This window comes from Vulpes lagopus, chromosome 3, assembly GCF_018345385.1.
Source record: "Vulpes lagopus strain Blue_001 chromosome 3, ASM1834538v1, whole genome shotgun sequence".
In the NCBI taxonomy this organism is placed as follows: Eukaryota; Metazoa; Chordata; class Mammalia; order Carnivora; family Canidae; genus Vulpes; species Vulpes lagopus.
In genome coordinates, this window is record NC_054826.1 from 27,819,068 (window position 1) to 27,836,043 (window position 16,976).

General features: G+C 35.3%; 1 protein-coding gene across 7 annotated transcripts in view; it reads right to left on the reverse strand.

Moving 5' to 3' along the window:
- Positions 1–467: 467 nt before the first annotated feature.
- LOC121487666 (sperm-associated acrosin inhibitor-like) overlaps positions 468–16,976 on the reverse strand; it is a 126,290-nt gene continuing 109,781 nt past the window's right edge. For 3 of the 7 annotated variants that reach the window (XM_041749615.1, XM_041749616.1, XM_041749614.1), the window contains 4 exons: positions 16,873–16,949; positions 15,874–15,911; positions 14,449–14,564; positions 468–669 (listed from right to left, as the gene is read on the reverse strand). In XM_041749615.1, coding sequence (XP_041605549.1) covers positions 615–669; positions 14,449–14,564; positions 15,874–15,911; positions 16,873–16,939 — 276 coding nt within the window. In that variant the 5' untranslated portion in view covers positions 16,940–16,949 and the 3' untranslated portion in view covers positions 468–614. Of the gene's footprint in view, positions 670–3,205; positions 3,273–10,450; positions 13,566–14,448; positions 14,565–15,873; positions 15,912–16,872; positions 16,950–16,976 lie in introns of those variants that run through there. The other 4 variants (XR_005986887.1, XR_005986886.1, XR_005986885.1 and 1 more) reach the window with 4 other exon arrangements.

The window sequence follows — 16,976 nt, forward strand, 5'->3', positions numbered from 1 at the left end:
TACATTTAAAAATGGATAAAGTATGACATCAATAACATAAAGTGTGGGAAAAGTAAAAGTGTAGAGTTTTTGTGTGTGATTGGAGTTAAATTATTATCAGCGTAAAATAGATTGCTATAACCATAAGATGTTTTATGTAAGCCCCACAGTAATCAAAAAGATGATACTTCTTGAAGATACACAAAAGAAAAAGAGAATGAAATCAGAGCATATCACAGCAACAAATAATAGCAGGGGATTTTAATATCCCATTTTCAATAACAGAACATCCAGACGTATCAATAACAAAACAACAGATTTGAACAACACTGCGGACTGAAGGAACCTAACAGATACATCACAACATTCCACTCAACAGAATCAGAATACACATTCTATTCAAGCACACATGGAACATTCTCTAAGGTAGGTCACACAAAACACATTATAACTTAAGGTATTGAGATCATACCAAGTATGCAACCATCCGTATTCAAAAAGCTGAATCTTTTATTGATACATGAGTGACGAGTTTTATGGGGTAAGATAGATGGCCTAGGGCAGATGAAACACAGGTATTCCGTGTCTTCCCTTGAGGTTGTAAAGCAGGTCATGAGAGATGCCTCACAAATATTTCACACTGCATCTTTTCTCAGCAGGAGCCTTGGAGATAATTTCGTCTGATGAACCCTGAAATATGAGAACGAAGAAGTAGTTAGTGTGGTTACAGACTGTAAGATAGATCAGCTATGTGAAAACTCCAGGCAGGTGAACAAGGAAAGGAACAAGGGCATCACACTAGACAAAAGGAGTTTGCAAGTGTTAATTTAACAAGTGTTTTAAGTCCAAAGTGGTTTTCAAAACTTGAAGAATATTAGAATCACCTGGAAACATTTTGCAGGCCGACGATGCACCAATTCACCATCAAGACCATGAGTCAATGATTAGTACATGAACCCTTGTCATTGCTGTGTTTTAAAAGCCCCTAGGTGAGATTGAAGTGTAGTCAGGTGTGAGAACCTCTGGACTACAATGCAGAATCTGAATTCTGGGATAGAAGAAAAGAAAGCTGGGGATGGAAGTTGAGATTAGGTGGACACTGGCCTATATTATATATTAAGTACATTTATCTTTACTTCAGAGGTACATGGGAACTACTGAAAACTTTTAAAGTAAAGGAGAGATTTTTCAGTTATTTTCTTCCTAACTAATCAATCAGCTATATAGACTGACTCAATGGAAAGCGCTTTGGGAGTTCACTTCAAATCCCATCTACATATAAATACTGTGAACTCCATGTCTAAACTTTCTAATGCACATTTATGTATTTTAGTGTTTTTTAAAAAAATTTATTTATTTGAGAGAGAGAAAGTGTGTGAGTGCAAGAGGGATGGGGAGAAGGAGAGAGTCCTCAAACAGACTGCCTGCTGAGTACAGAGCCCCACATGTAGCTTGATCCCAGAACCCTGAGATCACAACCTGAGCCAAAACCAGGTTGTACCCTTAACTGACTGAGTCAGTTAAAATAATGTATTTTAAATTTGAGAGCAATAATTTCTGTCCCATAGATTTGTCACAAATACTAGAGATAAAATATTAAAACTATCCACACTTCAGTTGTATATGTGGACCCTATTTGTCACCTGAAACCTTCCAGTGATTTTTTTAACACTGAAGAAATCTAGGATTTAGAAAGCTTCATTACTTTGAAGCTGATAATATTCAAAGCCAATTCAATGGAAGAAGCTAAATTCTTTCAAGTCTAGAAAGTGTTCCTTTAATATTCTAAAGTGAAAGTATGCATATTAATTTTTTTATGTAGAACGCCACCAGAGAAATGTGCAGCAGACCAATTGTTCTGACATAAGATGTTTGTGGGAGAAGTAAATGCAAGTCTAGAATTGAAAATGGTGGGCACCGGACTTCTTTTCTATGGATTTATCAGCCAAGAGCAAGCAAGAAAAGCTGCTTATTAGCACAGAAGGCTAAAAGATTTTGAAATTAACCAGTGAAGTTAATGTTTGACACATGGATTATATAATATAGTTTCATGAAGAACATAATGCATTGACCACCAAAGTTGTGGAAAAGGTAGAGAATACTATGACTTTGAGACTGAGATAATAAAAATAGGGCAAATGGGAATCAAGAGCAGGCTCCAGTCTTCCCAATGGCACTGCTCCCGTTAAGTGGAAAGTTTCATAGATTGAGGCACCAAGAGGAAAAGCAGAAGTAGAATTCATTTTAAAAATGGTGAACTCTTTGCATAGTCTTTAGTTTGGTCAATACTAGCATACCCGGTCAGTTTGCTGGTTTTGTCACCGTGTTGTGGTTATGTAAAGGGTCAGCACTGCATGACGCTAGTTAAAGACTATGCAGGAATTCACTCTTATTTATGCAATCTTGTGACTAAATGGAATTCAACCTAAGTATAGTTAACAAATACAGAGATTAGGTAAGTAGTTTTCAGAGGTTGGGGTTGGTAGAAGGAATTGACAAGATGGTGCAAGGTAGTTTTTTAGCTGATGAAAAAATTCTGTAACATAATTGTGTAGTGGCTTACATAATTGTGTTTGTCTACTTTATAGCTATAGATGTTTCCTTTTACTGTGTGTGAATTTATTTCAATAAACCTAAAACCATGAAAATCAGTCAAACCTTGTACTAGGCATATCTCCTATATCTACTGGCAGGGTTAACCTACATTTACTACTATAAGAAGAGCAAATTTTTTTTAGCTTAGAACATTAAAATTGGTAAACACTAGGCCTTGCTGGGTTTTATTGAATAGTGTTATATGAATGTATTAATCCAGACTTATGTTCCTTCACAATATTAAGTATCCCAAGCATTTCTGAAACCTCAGATGGAAAGTATGTCACATTTTTATTTTTTTAATTTTTTAATTTTTTAAAGATCTTTATTCATGAGAGAGAGAGAGACAGAGACAGAGGCATAGGCAGAGGGAGAAGCAGGATCCATGCATGGAATCCAATGCCAGACTCCATCCCAGGACTCTGGGATCACACCATGAGCCAAAGGCAGATGCTCAACCACTGAGCCACCCAGGCATCCCTATGTCACATTTTTAAAAGTGAATTTGAAAAAAAAAAAGTGAATTTGTTCTTTATTATTTTGGTCCTTTGATATTAATTAATCTACCCTTGGTGAATTGAATGATTTCCTATTGTGTGTAAATTATTTATCAAACAAATACCACAAGTACCTGTATTTGCAAGTTTTGCCATGGCTCCTGATATTAGAGTCATTTCAAATAATTCAGCTGTTATAATCTGTAACATAGAACAATGGTATTCAACATATAGTGTTTTATTAGATGTTACTTTATGAATCTTTTATTAAATGTTATTTCCTCAAAGAATGTATGAATTTTAAGTGCCATGTCATGGTATAAAAAAATGAAACTCTGGTTAACATACTTTGGATTTTTCATACTGGACAGTTTGTTAAAGTTTACTCTCTACCTGCATTTGGACTGATGGTTGTCTGAAGCATTTATTCAGTTCAGGATATCTAGACTTTGTATATATATCTGGAGAGTCACTAGAGGCTAGAGGACTCTTTGTGGTGACTCTGAGGAAAAAGCAGGACAGATGCATTTGAGTTGGGTGCCAGGTTAAGGGAAACCCAGGGATCTTTCCTTGGTCATGGCTACAATACATTTTCTTAAGCCATTCTGTTCCTCCTGGACCTTTGGGTTCTATATCCATCCCTTACTGTATAATTTCAGGTTGCACAATTAATATTTGTTGTATGAATTGAAAATATTATTTTGGACAAGCTTCCCACTTTAGGTAGTAATTGCCATTTACAATTATGTTTAGTGAAGTGGCTTTTGCAATCATCAGTAAAACACAACACTACTTGCAACCATGTGCCTTATACAGTGTAATAGCCCTACCGTAGAGGAATTGGAGGACCACAACACCAAAAGGACTCTTGTAAAAGAACATGATGGTTCAGAAAAGCTAATTTCTGAGTGCCCACTTACTGGTTTAAAAGCACTATGAATGGATGGGGTTTTAGCTGCTATAACAAAAATACCATAAACAAGGTATTTCATAAACACCAAACATTTATTTCTCACAGTTCCAGAGACTGGGAAGTTCAAGATCATGGTCTCAGCAGATTTAATGCCTGGTAAGATCCAGCTTCCTAGATGGCCACATTTCCCTGTAACTTCACATGGCAGAAGGGCAAGCTAGTTAGTACTCTGCGGTCTCTTTTTTTTTTTTTTTAAAGATTTTATTTATTTATTCATGAGCTACACACACAGAGAGAGAGGCAAAGACACAGGCAGAGGGAGAAGCAAGCTCCATGCAGGGACCCTGACGACTGGGACTCAGTCCCGGGTCTCCAGGATCACACCCTGGGCTGAAGGCAGCGCTAAGCCGCTGAGCCACCCCGGCTGCCTTCTGCGGTCTCTTTTAAAGAGCACAAATCCTAATCATGAGGATCTGCCCTCATGCTCTATTTCCCCAAAGGCCTATCTCTCTCCATCACCACCTTGGGGATTAAGATTTCAATATATGAATTTTGCAGGACATGAACATTCAGTCCATAGCAGATGGCAATAATGACTATATCCTGACATCCTGCTGGTTTGAGAGAGTGCCCAGAATTTTTTTCATTTCTTGCCTGGAGCTTAATAAAAGCAATGGTTACTCCGCCTGTCGATCTGGGGACAGTAGGAGAAACTTTGGTACCTAGTATCACTACTGAGGAATGTAAAGTTGGGTAAAATTAGGTCAGATTATCAATAAAATACATTGACACCTTTTTATTTATTGAAATTAATTTTTCCATTATGATAGTAAATATATCTTCATTACAAAGAGAAACAAAAGAGATGTAAAAATGCAAAAAAATAAAAAATAAAACCTTAACTCTATTATGCAGATGCAACCAATTTTAATATTTTGATATATTTTATTATGATTTGACATTTAAAAAATTATGACCATAAGGTATATACACAGAATTAATTTAAATATTTAAATGGTATTATGAAAATAATAAATGCCACAATGGCTATAATCAAAAAAGGGAATTAAAAGGTGTGTTCATGAGGATGTAGACAAAGTTTAACCTCATGTATTGCTAGTGAGAACATAAGAAGCCACTTTGGATAACAGGTTCTTAAGAAGTTCAACAAACATCCACCATATGAACCATCTATTCCATTCCTGCTATTCACCCAAGAGAAAAAGAAACAAAAACCATATGTTCATACAAATACTTATATACCTAATTTTTTTTTTTAGATTTTATTTATATACTTGAGAGAGAGAGAGAAAGAGAGCACAGGCAGGGGAGAGGGAGAGGGAGCAACTCCCCACTGACCAGGGAGGCCCACTTGGTGCTAGATCCCAGGACTCTGAGGTCATGACCTGAGCCAAAGGCAGACACTCAGTGAGCCACCCAGCTGCACCATAATATTCTTAATATCATTATTCATAATAACCAAAAAGTAGAAACAATCCAAGTGCCCATCAACTGGTAAATAAATAAACACAATATGGTTCATCAATGCAAAATGGAATACCCCATTCATCATGTAAAAATAATGAACTCCCGATAGATAATTTGAAGTATATGAACTGCTAAATCACTATGCCTAGTGAAAGAAGCAACTATGAACAACTATGTATTGCTTCACACTATCTATGTGAAACGTCTGGAAAAGACAAAGCAATAGGGAAAGAATGCAGATTAGAGGTTGTCTGGAGATGGAAGTGGGAAGATAGATTACCTGCAATCAGGTTAAAAGAAGCTTTTCTGGGATAATGTAAATAACCTAAAATTGGGTTGTGTTGATGGTTATGTATCTCTGTATATTTACAAAAATCTGGATACCTAAGAATGATTTTTTTTGCCAAGTAAATATTTCAATGAATCTATTTTAAAAGTAAAAGGATAGCAGATTCTCTATTAAAATTGCCTTTTCATTACCAAAATGGCAGCTTTTAAATATTGTGAAACTCCCCATCTCACTTTCATGTTGCTAAAGAATGGAGCCAAGGTCTAATGAGGTTTTTATAAGAACTAAGAGAACATGTGGGACACAACTCATGAGCATGCTATGAAGGCGCATACATGAGTTGTATCTTCCATGTCAGCTTTATTCAGTCATAAAGCAAAGTGAAATCACAATTACAAAGTAGGTTCAGAATTCCAAAGTCAATGACATTTCACCATGTGATGAAACTTGGCTTCTTACACAGCACACAGAGTAGGACAGAAGACAAACCACATAACAAACAAGATAACAGAAGGATGTAGGAAGTTAATGAACCAAATGCAAAGTAAGTTTGTGGGCATGCAATGGAGATAAGGCTTCGGTCTGATCTGGATCAGACGTCGGCACTTACGGCTTTTTACGTTCAAGCCTTGGAGCATTTCAGTTCTGCAGGGACATCAATAGGGTGGAGCCTCCAGAGGCAGCTGCCTTTTTCAATGGTCAGACATAAAGAGATCATGTCTGAAGAGTCTGACAGTTTGCTGTCAAAATCCTTCCCTTTTTAAAGAGATTTAAATCAGTTTTAGGATCCTGCAGACCTCCTCTGGTTCTGCTGGTTATCTGTTCTGGAAGTGTCAGCAGATGCTGGTCCCGGCCAATGTCTTGATATCTCTGAGTTATATGACCTTTAACTACTTGTGTCATTGCTTGACACAGGTCTCTGCTTGACATGAGAGACTCCATTTTGCACTCTACAATATATGTGTACATACACGTCAGTGGAATAGAATATACACATGAAACATGTATACATATTGAATATATCAAAGATACATATCCACCACTACCACACTGTTTTGATTATTATGTCCATATAATAAATACATACTAAGACTCAAAATCAGGTATTTTGACTTTTCCAAATTGTTTCTTCAAATTATTTTAGCAATTCTATTTCTTCATAATTTCATATAAATTTTAAGGTAAACTTGGTTTTATCTACAGAAAATCTCGTTGGGATTTTGACAGATTTCTTTCTTGATTCTGAGTCACTTCAAGAAAAATTGGCATCTTTTATTAGTTTGAGCCTTCCAATCACAAGTGCCATGTTTCTCTACTTAAGTTTTCTTGTAGAGCTTATAAGTACAATGCCACGGTGTAGAACAAACAACATTTTTGTGACATCTAGATATTTCTGGACCTGAAAAGTGTCAAGTTGAGTAATAGTGCCCTTGCCTGGAAACATTTATATTGGTGGTTGCCTGAGGCATCTTTCAAAACATGGTATATGGTTTTTTTATAGGAGTCCTGAAAGAACTAAAGATAAGAGGAAGTTGGGAAGTGAACAAAGAGCCAGATAGAAGCTAGGTTAGGAAAAGTGGAAAGGCTCTTTCCTTGATTTTTAGCACTAGATGCCTTAAGCACAGTTCTTAAGGCAGACTGTGCTTCCATTAACATGGGTATCATAATCAACTGATACCCTGTAGTCACTAATGGCCATCTCCATAAAACAGCTTTCATCACAGAGATGGAAAAAATATTCATTTCTAAACTTCTTCAGACCCTTCCATGAATGGCTCTATTAAGACACTTAGCTTCCTATTTTGGGGATACATAGTTCATTTAAGAGTTTAGATTCTTTGATGGTACCCAGAATGGTGCCATATGCACAGTTAATTCATTAGTCCTTGGATAAATGGCAACTACTAATCTGGGTTGGAATTCCAGTTACTTATGTGCTAACCCATTATGTGCATTTACAATTTTGAGTGATGGGGATACTTTGGTTATCATCACCAAATGTGCCCTGTGGAGTTTGTTTAATAGATCTACACTGGTGTCAGAAGAACTAAGCAGCATTAGGATGTTTGTAAAGATAAGCGGGTTCAGAACAGGCAAGATAGATATGCTCAGTTAGAAGCTCAGAAAGCATTGTGGGGTGGATAGGAATCACTTCTGTGCAAGCTGAAGATATTCAGCTTGAATGAGAGAGTACCCAGAAAGCTTTCCATTCTTCCCTGGATCTTTATAAAGCCCAGCCTGACTCAGAATGTCAGCCTGGGAAATGGAGGAAACATTTTGGTATCTATCATTGGGAATGTTAGGACAGGTAAAATTCAACTATTTAGCATTGAAAGTCTTTAGATATTTTGTTGCTTTATTGAAAATTATTTTTCCCTTATGATAGTATATATGTTTCTTTTTTTAAGATTTTATTTATTTATTCATGAGAGACACAGAGAGAGTGGGGGGGCAGAGACACGGGCAGAGGGAGAAGCAGGCTCCATGCAGAGAGTCCAATGTGGGACTTGATCTCAAGACTCCGGGATCACGCTCTGAGCCAAAGGCAGATGCTGAACCACTGAGCCCACTACATGTTTCTTATTAAGATGAAAGACTTAGAAAATTGGAAAAGTGAACATATATAATTCCATTACCGAGAAGCAACAAATTTAATATTTAGTATGCTGTCTTCTATTAATCTTTGTTTATATTTTCTTATTTAAGGCCACAGTATACATACATATATGTATAAATTTAATATCTTGAGTAAAGTGTTTTTAACTATTACAAAAAGAATAAATGCACTCATTATAACGGCTATGATTGAAAATCTCAAGAGTTTTTGATTCTCGGAGAAGGACAAAAATTATATGGTCTCATTCATTTGGGGAATATAAAAAATAGTGAAAGGGAATAAAGGGGAAAGGAGGAAAAAATTAGTGGGAAATATCAGAAAGGGATACAGAAAATGAAAGACTCCTAACTCTGGGAAACAAACTAGGGGTGGTGGAAGGGGAGGTGGGCAGGGGGTGGGGGTGACTGGGTGGCGGGCACTGAGGTGGGCACTTGACGGGATGAGCACTGGGTGTTATTCTGTATGTTGATAAATTGAACACCAATTAAAAATAAATTTATTTTTAAAAAAGTTTTTGATTCTTTGAGAAAGAGAAGATCTCAGATATCTACTTTTTATAAACACTCAAGTAATATAATATTTGGAAATTAACTTTTTTAGTTCTAAAATTTTTTCCTTATAAATACCAAAAATATGCATTTGTGTTAACTTACTATTCAGCCAAAGATATAAAGGGCATTTTAATAAAAATAATACGACAGCATTTTATTAAGCAAAATATCTAGAATTTTTATTACATTAGGTTATATGTTATCAGGCATGCAATTAATATATTACTTTTTTCAAGGTATCATTGAATAATTGAACATAGAGAATAAAAACCCTGACATCACAGGATCTTAGAATTAGAAAGAAGCTTGGATGTCCAGTTTTCCATTTTGTGTCCAATAGGAGGACTCACCTGGGGTTTTCTAGGAATTTAAGACCCTGATTGCAAAAACTCTAATTGGCTGTAGAATCCACTGCAAATATGATTACAGTAAAATCCCTACAGATATATAACTCCATCAAAAGTTAGCATTTTTCAAAATGAGACAATTTAAATTTGTTAGAACCTTCTCTGTAGAAAAAAAGAGAACTTTTTAAAAAAGAAGTTATTAAAAGAATACATTAAACTCCTGAGAAATGCACAAAGTGCTTCTTCATGAAGTCTAGAAAGTGGACTCCAGGGAGACACTGCTCCACTCTAGAAACCTCTGGACCTTGCCTTCTCCCAAGCCTGCAGGTCTTTGCTGTGAGTTTTTTTTTTTTTTTTTTAAGAGAGAGAGCATGCACAGGTGCCTGGGGGGTGGGTGGGGTGGGTAGTGCAGAGGGAGACAAGAGAGAATCCCAAGCAGGCTCCATGCTGAGCCCAATGTCAGGATTGATCTCATGACCCTGGGATCATGATCTGAGCCGAAATCAAGAGTCAGAGGTTTCACTGACTGAGCCACCCAGGCACCCCTGCTCTGAGGATACTGACCCTTCCTACTTGCTCAGCCCTGCCCTCAGCCTTGAGAGCCTGCTCTTGCCTGAGAATGGAAAGGATTAGTGATTGTGAGAGTGGTTCCTGAGAAACAGATGACCATTCGAATTGTAAAGCAAAGATTTTAGGAGAGGAAACATCTATGAGAAAAAGATGTGGACAAGGCAGGAAAGCCTGGCAGAGGCATTAGACCACAAATTCCTTCAGTTTAAAGGAGAAAGGGAAGGACGTTTGGGTGGAAGTGTACTAGAATGCCCTGCAGTCAGAAGAAGGTTTGAAAGGTTCTCATGAAGCTCAGGGGACAAACCTGACCATCAGAGGAGTTTCTTTTCAGCATGAGTGGGCCAATTTGATGGATTTTTAAAAAAAAATATTTTATTTATTTATTCATGAGAGATACAGAAAGAGAGGCAGACAGACAGGCAGCGAGAGAGGCAGGCTCCTCTCAGGGAGCCTGATGTGGGACTCCGGGATCACGCCCTGAGCCAAAGGCAGATGCTCAACTGCTGAGCCACCCAGGTGTCACACATTTAATGGATTTTAGAGTATAGCAGAGGTCTACAGATTAGCATCAGAGCTTTGGAATTATGTCATATTGGTTGAAAATCTGTCATTAGTAATTCATAGTTAAATTAATTGATTTATACGTTTCCAGAACACGCAGCATGATTAGGGTTCAGAGAGCTCAAACAAAAATGACTTTTACAAACAAGAATTTCAAGGAAAGATACAAGTGTGTTTTTATTTTTACAGATATATTAGTTATTTTCTGTGTATTCTGTGTTCAGAGTACCAGCAACATGGGTGCTAAGATCTTGGGTACTAAGATTTTGTAATTGGTATTTCATTACTTAGAAGTACATATTTACTGCTGTGGTCTTATTGCATGGCAAGGCAGGAAACACATTTATTACAGTAAGTGCAGCCATTGGTTGCACAGACTGGATAATATCCTCTAATGCAACTTTGTGCAGGACTATCATACACTTCACATATTGACTGTAAAACAGAAAGACAACATAAGTTTATTGGATAATGAACATTTGAAAAAATTCACCTTTATATGAAATGTCTTACATACGGAAAGGTAAATATAATCAGTATATAGGTACAAAGACAAATATCTGTGTACCTGCAACTCAGTAGAAAGTTTTTAAAGTTACCAATTTTTTAACATATATAAGCCCTCTACTAAGAAAAAGCCCAAATAATTAGCATGAGTATTTTTGTAGTGTAGCAAATCCATACCCACACTCATGATCTTCCCCGGCAGATCACATCTCCCTTGCCCCTCTACCCGGGGAAATCACCAAACTGAATTTTCTGTTCATTATTTCCTGCATTCCTCTGTAATTTCACTGCATATCAAAAAATATATTCACAAAATGTAAATATTTATACATTTCAAATTTATACATGTATTCATATATATGCGTAGTTTAGGGTATCATAGTAATTTTTACAAAGAAAACAATACTATATCTATTCTTATATGGCTTGCTTTTTAGACTCCTTTGTGATCTTTATATATATTGATATCAGATCTATAATTCATTTATTTTCATCTCTATGTAACATTCTACTATGTGACTATATGGAAGTCATTATTTTTTAACATTAAATTGATCATTTAGTGATTTATTTTTTTACTTGTTTTATGAGGATGAATAATTCAACTCCAACACACTTCAAGAGCTATATTATTCATTAAATACAATAAGTAGATATAATCCAAATGTCTGTGAATTGACAATGGATAAATAAAATGTGATACACCCACAGGTGGAATATTAGTCATAAAAAGGAAAGAAGTACTAATACATACTACAATGTGGTTAAATTTTGCAAACACTGTGCTAAGTGCAGGAAATCACTCAAAGAAAGACCACACACAATAAATAGATGAATAAATTCACTTCCATATTAAAATCATACACATACTACAGGATTCCATGTATATGGAATGTCCAAATAGGCAAATTCATAGAGATAAGAAATAGTTTCATGGTTCTCAGGAATTGATATACAGGAAATTGGGAAGTGTGTGGTTGTTCTTTGTTTCTTGGAAGGGGGGATAAATGATGGAAATATGTTGGAATTATAGTGATGATTGTACAACACTGTCAATGAATGTATACTAAAAAATATGTAACCTTATTCTTCAAAATGGCAAACTTTAAGTTTTGTGAATTTTATCCCAAGGCAAGAAAACACTATATTTTTCCTTATCAAGTGTCAGTTTTAAATGTTGCTACATTTTCTGTGCCTCACTTTCATTAGGGGTAAAATGCAGAACTGATGCCCATCTAACAAGATTTCCTTAAGAATTAAATTACGTGATGTGGGGGATGTAGAAGCTGACTCACAAAGCTTGTGTAGAAAATAGTCATGTGGGAAAGTGGAATTCCCATTGCAGATGGAAACTAACTTTCACCAGTATACCCAAAGTTCATGGAAGACAGCAGTAGTATTTGCTTTCTTTACCAACATTTTCCTCCCATTGATACAAGGCTTAACATATAGTTGTGATTTTTTAAAAAAATAATATGTTAAATAAAAGGAAAAAATTCATTTATAAAATTACCAGCATTCACTGAATATTTTTATACATGTCCTCTATAATTAAAAAGGTTATGAAAGTGGCTGAATGCATTTTTATAATGTGCATTCTAATTCTGCATGTCTGCATTCTAATGGATACTTGCATTAAGAATCAATACTAAAAATGTAAATGAATATATAACTCCCACATAGATCATTCCTTTAAAGGTGGAAATGTTTAGTGAAAAGGAGAGCAGGCCTGATAGTGTAGCAGATTGATACTTGTATTCTTGTAATCAATATACATTTCTTCCAATAAAATCAAGCTTTAAATGAGCATATGGCCACCTAAATAAATGTGTTTCTTGTTAGCTGAGAGATGAAAGAAATGGAGAAGTATCGGACTTGACTACAGATGGATAAACTACATCACTGAGTTGCCTGGAACCCCAGGATCATCAACCTATCTCTTGACTGGTTTATGAGACAGAAAGAAAATAATACAATTTTTCTCCCAAACCTCAGAAAGCTTACAATACCTTTTAACAGACTCTCCAAGTCTTTCAATGATAGACCTATGTTTCAGAACTTAAGTCCATATCGCCTGACATTGGTAATCATAAAATCAATGGAGTACATATTAGAATTCAAGTTCCCATATCTCTCTCCTAGAGATTTTGATTCTTTATGATAAAGAGGAGCTTAAGTATCTGTATTTTTAATAAATGCACAAGTAATGTATTATATGTTCATCTTTGAAAATATTTTTAATTATAGTTACCAAAAGCATTCATATCTTTTAACCCACCAAAGAAAGAATTTTAAGAGGATAATATTATTGAACATTATATTGATTGAAATATTATGATTTTTAAATTGCACTAGGTTTTATATTTAGAAACACATAATTAAGAGTTTTCAAATGTTTTTGAATAATTAGACATAGAGAAGAAAAATCTTTCAGTCATAGGGTCTTAGGAAAATTCTTCAACATCTTGTATCCCATCTTGAATACCACGGAAGTCTTTGTCTGGTTATTTAGGAATTTAAAACTCTGACTGAGGAGGTTGGTTGTGGAATCTACCACAAAACTGGATTACAATAAAAGCCAGAGGATTGTGTAGCTCAGGCAAAATCAGCATCTACCGTAAAAACCAAACTTAAACGCTCCACCACTCTCGCTGTAAAGAAAGAAAAAGGGAAAGAAAAAGAAAGTATTAAAAGAACATTTGAAACTACCTAGATATTGCAATAAATGTTTCTCAATGAGAATTTAAAAATGGGGTAGTTAGTAGAGGCTATGCTACAAGTATGTGGGCTTTGCCTGCTCTGGAGCACTGCACATGCTCCCCTCACACCTGAGTGTTTAACTCTTCCTACATGCTCAGTCCTGACTCAATCTTGGAGCCTGCACAGATCTGAGAGAGGATAGGATTAGAGGTTTTTCTGATTAAAAGAGAAGAAATATCTGTGATAGAAAATGATGATGCAGAAAAGTTGACCAAACTTAAGGACTGCAAACTCCTTTTGAGTAAAGGATACAGGAAGGGAGTTTTTGTGGAAGGTTCGAGAATGTTTTACTACTAAGGAAGGTTTGGAGTGTGTCACGGAGTTCAAGAGACAGAGCATCAGAGGAGCCCTTCTTAGCATGAATGGGCCCACTGTGATGGATTTCAGAGTTCTGTAGCGAGTAGGGTTTCTTGCTCAATTTATTCTCAAGTTAGTTTGCAGCTACACCATGAAGACTATAATTTATCATCTGGACTTTGGAACTATATCAGTCACTAGACTGTCAGTAAGTCATAATAACTAAATTAAGTTAAGCTAATTGATTTATGCATTTGCAGAATATCCACAGAATTATATTTGAGAGGTCAAATATAAAACTGCTTCTAGATATGACAACTTCAGGGAAAGGTACAAGTGTGTTTCTGTGGCTTTTACAGAGACTAGTTATTTTCTGTATGTACTGCACCCAGGCTATCAAAAACATGGGTTTTTCTAACATTTTATGATGGTTTCTTCATTATTTTGGAAGAGCCATATTTAGTCTTCTGTTCTTACAATTGTTCACTGCAGAAAACGCATGTATTGGAATAAGTTTGGCCATTGGTTGCACAGATTGGATCCATTTCTCTTGTGCAAAAATGTAACTGATGTATATACACATCACAGTTTGGCTGTTAAACATAAAAAGACAACATAAAACATAAAAGGTATCAAGTAATGAATATTTAAAATAAAATGTCCTTTAATCTTAATACGAAATGCTATGCATCAAAATGGAATAAATATATTCTACATTGAAGTTTAAAAATAAACATCCAGGTACTCATAGTCCACTTATACATAAAATATTTATAGTATATCTTTACAAACCCAACATTATTTTTTTCAAAACATATAAATGGTTGAATGTATTTTTATAATTTAGACACTCTGCCTTTACTTCTCCTCATATTGGGTCAGATTTTCCCCCCAGATGGCCCTTGATCAGTGAGGGTCTTGGAGGTAAGGACTCTCCAACCCCACATAGTTGAAAATCCATATATAACTTTTGACTCCCCAAAGCTTAAATACCAACACTCTACTGTTGACCAGAAGCCTTATGATAACATAAGCAGTCAATTAACACATATTTTGTGTATGTATTATACCTGGTGTTCTTACACTAAATTAAGCTAGAGAAAAGAAAATATTAAGAAAATCATAAGGAAGATTGCACTCCTGTAAAAAAAATCTATATATGTGGACCCATGCAGTTTAAACTCATGCTGTTTAAAAGCCAACTATATTTCATACCACAAGAAATCATAAACAATTTTTTATAATTCCATTGTCTTTCTCAATAGTTTCACTACTAGGTAATCTGAGAGTTTCATATTATCACACTTTTCTGAATTCATATATATGAGTGGTTGCATATATGTATATAACCATGTAGATATGTATTTGCTTAAGGATGGCCATGTTGGTTATTTATATAAATAAACAATAATGTGTGTATTCTTACATGGTCTGCTTTTCAAATATCTTTCTAAGTTTTATCTATTCACATGTTTAGAACTGTAGCTCATTTTCTTCACCTCTCTGTAATAGTCCACTCTGTGAACATATGATAATTGTTTTATCTACTGTTGATAAATTGAATTGTTGCTTCTTTAATCCTCATGTTTCGCTAGGATAAACAATTCTACTTTAAACATTCCTTAACCCATAACAGATACTTGTCTATAACAAGGCTATGGCCAGTGATGGAATTTTTTAGTAATGGGATATCTTTACTTTGTCTTTAATACCAAATGATTTTATATGGCTGGCAAGATTCTGTTTCTTGAACTTAGTATAATAACAACACAGTTTGTTGGTCTGTTTGTTATTTTTGAAGGATCATTCTGTTGTACACAGTGAAATTTGCTGTTAAAACTTTCGGTATAAAAAAATTAAAGTCTTACATTTCAATTCCCTAAGTAATCAGTATTAACTTACCACTTTACGGTCTTCTGGTGGAGGATCAAAAGAAGTTTCTGTGGCCAACCAACACACACACGCACACACACAAATTAAAAATAAGAAGAGGAAGAGGAGAAAACCATCAGAGTCTCTTGAGAAGTACCTACATCTTTTAGTAGCAAAATATTATGCAAATTGCCTAATCAGAACCCTGCAAATAATGAGATGAGCCTTTTATAGTGGTATCAAAACAGTAAGTTTACAAAGTAAATTCAGATGCAGAAAGATAATTCCAAATTAATCTCACTCCGTGAAAATTATCTTATATATTATTTAATAATCACCAAACCCTTCTGTAAGACATTAAAGTCGTGATTTTTTTCCATTTTTTTTTAGATGAGACATCCTAGTTGGAGAAGAAAATGGCTTGCTTAATGCCACTTATATGCCTTGCAAAAAGTCACTTAATATGAAGAAATTAATAATTACTTAATTAATTAGTACTGAGGTCTAATATCAGGGATCTCACACAGCTACTTTATTCTGAAATTCATGGGCCATGTTGGGTTTGCAGGACCATAAGTTGTCAGCAGAGGAATCAAGGAGGTTTTTCCTTATACAGAGCCTTGACTCAGAGGTGGCAAATAACAAATCAGATTCTCAAGGAAGATCAGACTTAGAAGACATCATTACTTTACACACTTTGCATTTAACAACCATGGAATCTGACCTTCAAAAAAGGGAAAAAATAGGTAAATATCTTTAGTCACAGATGAACAAAAAGACATGTTCATTCTATGAGTACAGCTCATTCTAACCTACCTCTTTGTCTCCACCTCTCTAAGGTGGGAAATGAGATAAAGCAACCCACTGACACAATTTTAAAAGGTATTTCTAACATACTCTGTTTCATTTTGCCAGTTTAAGATTTATAAATCTGAAAAATCAAACTCCTCCATTTCTAGATAATAGCAATTGTTTGCTGCATTTCTAAGATACATGAAATGCTTCATCCAGGACTGAAAATGTACTCACCAGAATAATGAGGAAATGCCAAGACAGTGATAAAAATAGCTTTGATCCATGTCAAGAAGAAAGACATTTTACCAAGTCTATGGAAGAAACCCACAGAGACGTTA